The sequence below is a fragment of the Benincasa hispida genome, chromosome 4 (genome assembly GCF_009727055.1).
Source record: "Benincasa hispida cultivar B227 chromosome 4, ASM972705v1, whole genome shotgun sequence".
Classification (NCBI taxonomy): Eukaryota; Viridiplantae; Streptophyta; class Magnoliopsida; order Cucurbitales; family Cucurbitaceae; genus Benincasa; species Benincasa hispida.
Window position 1 is genome coordinate 12283461 of NC_052352.1, and position 5080 is coordinate 12288540.

Consider the following 5080-nt stretch of genomic DNA (forward strand, 5'->3'; position numbering starts at 1 on the left):
ATGACAATAATTTTGTCAAATCATTTTTTTAGAAGATAATTTCATTAAATCATTAAAAGTATTTATTCCAATGTTAAATATCACTGATTGTACCATTTAAAACTATGTTTTAACCTACCTATAAGTCATGTTTGTTTGATAAATTGGATTTGAAAATAAAAATAATCAGATAATAAAACACTTTCTCTAGAGTTTTATTAAAAATGACTATTTAAACAATCATTTTTACCGTTTTTTATTTTGAAAATATTAATGCAAAATAAAATAAATTAAAATCTCTTTTGATAATCCCCACTAATAATATGTAGAAAAAATTATTTATAAATTTAATTTTCTAAAATTAAAAATTAAAAATTAAAAATTAAAAGATCATCGAAGAGGTTTATTTAAAGTTCATACTTTTTACAATTATCTTTAAAATAAAGTTCATACTTTTTACAATTATTTTTAAAATACGTGAGTGAAAAATGCACAACATTCATTCTAAGGTGGTTAGTAAGATGTTTGAACTAAAATGATTTTTTACTTTATTATTCATTTTTCTCGAGTTGAATAAACATGAAAATGAACATTAATTTTTTTAAAAAAAAATAAAATAAATGTGAGATTAAAGATGAAATCTTCGACTAATAAATATATTATCTATTAAATTATATATATACACACACAATAACATGACTTATTTCATTCATTTACAAAAATAATAATAATCTAATTTTTACCTTTTCTCTCTATTACATGACTAAATGATGACATGTGCCTGTGGGCATAAAAAATGCGGACATGTTTATTTATTATTTGTCATTTTCTTTCTTTCTTTTTTTTAAAACTAAATCCAATCACAACTTAGCTATTATCATTAAACCGGCACTTATTTATTTAATTTACTTTAGAATTCTAAACTAATTTATCCTCCATTTTTTTTTTTTTTTTGGAAGAATTTATCCCTCCTTCTTAGTTCTTATCCAGAAAAAATATAACCATTAAAACAAATATTTAAAAATTAGTATTTTGCTTCTGCCAGCTGTGAGACACCGAGTACGGATAAAATTATTTCCACGTGGCAATTAAAATTGCACCAGTATTACGTGGAGGCCGGGAGTCCAGATGCCAAAGAAGAAAAAGGACAATAATAAAATTGGACGGTGGAGATTAAAAGTTCGTCTGCCATTAGATTGATAATAAACAATTGGAATCTATATCCACATTATGACCTTTTTTTAAAAATAGATATTTACCTCAGTGGCTGAGCCAGTGTGACAATACATCGGCTACGAATTAAAATATTCGCACATATATCAAAATATTTATTCGTAAATAAGAAAATTTACTATCGACTTTGTAACGACTCGATCCCTTAAGATTTAGATAAGGCCGTTACTAAAATAAATGCATGCACATAATTTAAAACGACGCTCAGTTTGTTTGAAATAAATGTTACTTAAACAAGAGAAAATCAAAAGACATTTATTAAATGCAATTGTTAAAACAATAATAGGGTATCCAAATTCTTAAAGACTAACAAAAGTATATAAAAGAGATAATCCTTAGAAATAAATTTCAAACAGTAAAACTAAATATTAAGGGGAAAATAAGGACTCAAATTTTAAGATGCGGAAGTGAAAAAGTCTAGTCTCAGTGACACGATCACGAATTCCGTTGCGGCATCACCGGTACATCTTTATCTTTTCCTGAAACATCAACATAAGAAAGAATGAGTATGAAATACTCAGTAAGTAACCCCACCACTAGGGTCAGGCTAGGCATCTATGTCCTCTAGATACCCGCATATGGCACATAAACATATGGAACAAACAAGAGACTGAGTCCTATCCTATTGTAGTTAAGTATGGCCACAAAACTGTTGAATCCCGAAGGAAACAAAAACTGATGAATCCCGAAGGAAAACACAAACTGGTGATCCCGAAGGAAAACACAAAACTGGTGAATCCCGAAGGAAACACAAACTGGTGAGCATCTAACTAATCAATGAGGATATTCACATATCTCAACGTTCAAGAATCAACATTGTACAATTCTAAAACATACATGAAAATCCTTGATACCATGGCTCCATCAATACACATGATTATTAACACAATTTATACCACATTCATGTCACCTTACATCATAATTCCACAACATGCAAGTATGCCTCAAACACTAGCAGAATCAATAGTCGAACATTATCGAAACACATACTATCACATACTAACGATCAAGTACTTAGGTGTGTATGTAAACAAATCAGAACTCGTGCCAGAACATACTTTGATTCAGGTCATACTGTCAATCAACATGCTAACATTTACCATAACATACACTCATCACGCTAGCATACAACTAAAGTCTGGCCTATGGGCAGTTCCAGTGGTAAGATTACTTACCTTAATCGAAATTCCACAGATAAACTCCGACAACCAAACGATGACTGCGGTTTGAAGTAATGACCCTAACATACGAATACAACCATTAAATTTCAGTCCAATAATAATTGCGACACATCAGATTCAAAACCACAATACCCAAAAGCTTACCAAGGAACTTGATCAACAACCACTCCAAAATCTCCTTCTAACAGATTTTAAATTCCAATGGATGACAACTTGAAACTTTAAAGATACAAGGGTTAAGTCAAACTTAATTCAGTAATCAAAGCGTGCTCACAAACCAACAATAAGGACCATAACTCTTACCAAAACTCTTGTCGAACGATCTTGAATCCACTGGACAGTCGCTGCTGTAATTTCCCAAGCTCAAATCTAAAATAAAGATAATCCGACTAATTTAATCTTTAATCCAACTTAGTGGGCATCCAAAATCTTTCAAGAAACCCAACCACAAAATAGATCTTACCAAAATCTAAGAGTCCAACGAAGATCCACGCAACAGAAGATAAGCAGCGCGGTGATGGACGGTGGAGAAACCGGCTGGAGGCGGCAGTGGCTCAAGCTGTTGGGAGACAGCGACGGTGTACGGTAGTCAGGGGCTGAAATGGCGGCGGCGGCGATTCAGACCGGTTGGGCGAGATCGGCACGATGGGCAGTGGTCAAAAGCTGGAGTAGCCGGCTGGGCGAGATCGGCACGATGGGCGGTGGTCAAAAGCTGGAGCGGCGTGTCTGGCTCGTGCGGCGAAGGGAGGTAGTGAGGAAGGCGCGACGGATCTGGGCAGTGAGGGAGGGCTCGGCTCGTGAAGGCAGGAGGAAAAAATTCTGGGGAAGGGGAAGCTGTGCGTGAGGAGAAAGATGGGGTTTTCTTTTTATTTTAAAATAATAATAATAATAATAATTATTATTATTATTATAATAAAGGAAAATAGTATAATTATAATTAAATCATTTCCTTATTCCACTTTATACTATTTAATTCTTTTCCTTTTCCAAAGAAAATTAATTCCTGCCATTAATTTTCAACTTGAATTTCAAAACTGAATAATTTTGAATAATTTTCACGCCAACACTTAAATTCTCGCACTTATACTTCAAATCCAAAATTCTAAACATGCCCTCCAATAAAGGACAATTACTGAATTTCCAACTAGTAAAGTTACTGAAAATTACATTATTATTAAATAAAAAAAAAATGTGGGATATTACATTCTTCCCCCTCAAAGAACTTTCGTCCTCGAAAGTTCATCCTTGAAAAAGCTCTGGGTACTGGGCCTTCATCTCATCCTCTCGCTCCTAATGGCTTCCTTGAATTGGTGGTTCTACCACAAAACTTTCACAAAAGAAATTTTCCGACGACGCAATGTCTTTACCTCTCTGGCGAGGATCTCTATGGGCTTCTCCTCGTAGCTCAAGTTGTCATTCAACTGTAAAGGTTCGTAGTCAACTATATGGGACGAGTCTGTCACATACTTCCTTAGCATCGAAACATGGAAGACATTATGAACTAAAGACAATGCTGGGGGCAAGGCCAAACGGTAAGCTACAGGGCCAACTCGTCCCAGGACCTCGAAAGGTCTAATGAATCTCAGACTCAACTTTCCTTTCCTGCCAAACCTCAAAATACCTTTCGTGGGTGCCACCTTTAAGAACACATTAACCCCAATCTCAAATTCCAGGTCCTTACGTCTTACATCGACATAGCTCTTCTATCTGCTTTGGGCTACTGCATACGAGCCCTGATCTTCTGTATTGCCTCATTTGTGGTCTGCACCAATTCAGGTCCTAACAATCTCCTCTCTCCAACCCCATCCTAACACACAGGGGACCTGCAACTCTTCCCATATAGGGCCTCAAAGGGTGACATCCCAATAGTGGACTGATAACTGTTATTGTACGTAAACTCCATTAAGTGCAAGTGAGCATCCCAGCCTCCTGAAAACTCTATGGCATAGGCACGCAACATGTCTTCCAGTATCTGATTCAATCTCTCTGTCTACCCATCAGTCTAAGGGTGGAACGCTGTACTGAAGTTTAACCGGGTCCCCAAAGCCGCCTGAAGACTCTTCTAGAAGTTAGACGTGAAACGAGGGTCTCTGTCCGACACAATGGACATGGGCACTCCATGCAATCTTACCACTTCCTTCATGTATATCTGTGCCCACTTATTCACTGAAAAGTTTGACTTTCCAGGTATGAAATTCGCTAGCTTCGTAAGTCTGTCTATAATGACCCATATCACAGTGAAACCTTTAACTGTCCGAGGCAACCCCACGATGAAGTCCATAGACACATGCTTCCACTTCCATTCTGGTACATTTAATGGTTGTAACAAGCCTGCTGGCATCTGCCTCGGGGCTTTCACCTGCTAGCACACTAAACACTTACTGACGAACTCCGCAACCTCTCTTTTCATATCATTCCACCAATAGTAACGCTTCAGATCCTGATACATCTTGGTGCTACCGAGGTGGATTGAGAATAGGGAACTATGAGCCTCTGACAACAACTTATCCTTAACGTCACTAATCGCCGGCACGCACAGACGCCCTTGATAAAGGAGGCCACCTTCTGCTGACACTGAGAATTCGCTATCCTGGCCTGACGCCACTCTACGAACTCTCTCCTCCAAATAAGGGTCGTCTCGCTGCGCATCAATAATCTTCTGCCTTAGGCTTGGTTGCATCGACAAC

At 36.7% G+C, this 5080-nt stretch overlaps 1 protein-coding gene and 1 long non-coding RNA gene across 3 annotated transcripts; both read right to left on the reverse strand.

The window, feature by feature from the left end:
- Positions 1 to 1469: 1469 nt before the first annotated feature.
- LOC120076422 lies at positions 1470 to 3251 on the reverse strand. 2 transcript variants are annotated; one of them, XR_005481546.1, is made up of 4 exons: positions 2857 to 3251; positions 2538 to 2762; positions 2388 to 2452; positions 1470 to 1691 (listed from the first exon to the last, which is right to left on the reverse strand). It is a non-coding gene; the product is annotated as an uncharacterized LOC120076422 (long non-coding RNA). The 2 variants fall into 2 exon arrangements; XR_005481545.1 differs by having other exon boundaries at positions 1471 to 1691; positions 2388 to 2762.
- A 1204-nt stretch (positions 3252 to 4455) lies between these two features.
- LOC120076074 lies at positions 4456 to 5073 on the reverse strand. Its single transcript, XM_039029854.1, has 2 exons — positions 4776 to 5073; positions 4456 to 4643 (listed from the first exon to the last, which is right to left on the reverse strand). The coding sequence occupies exons 1-2, from the start codon at positions 5071 to 5073 to the stop codon at positions 4456 to 4458; spliced, it is 486 nt and encodes a 161-aa protein (XP_038885782.1).
- Positions 5074 to 5080: the final 7 nt, after the last annotated feature.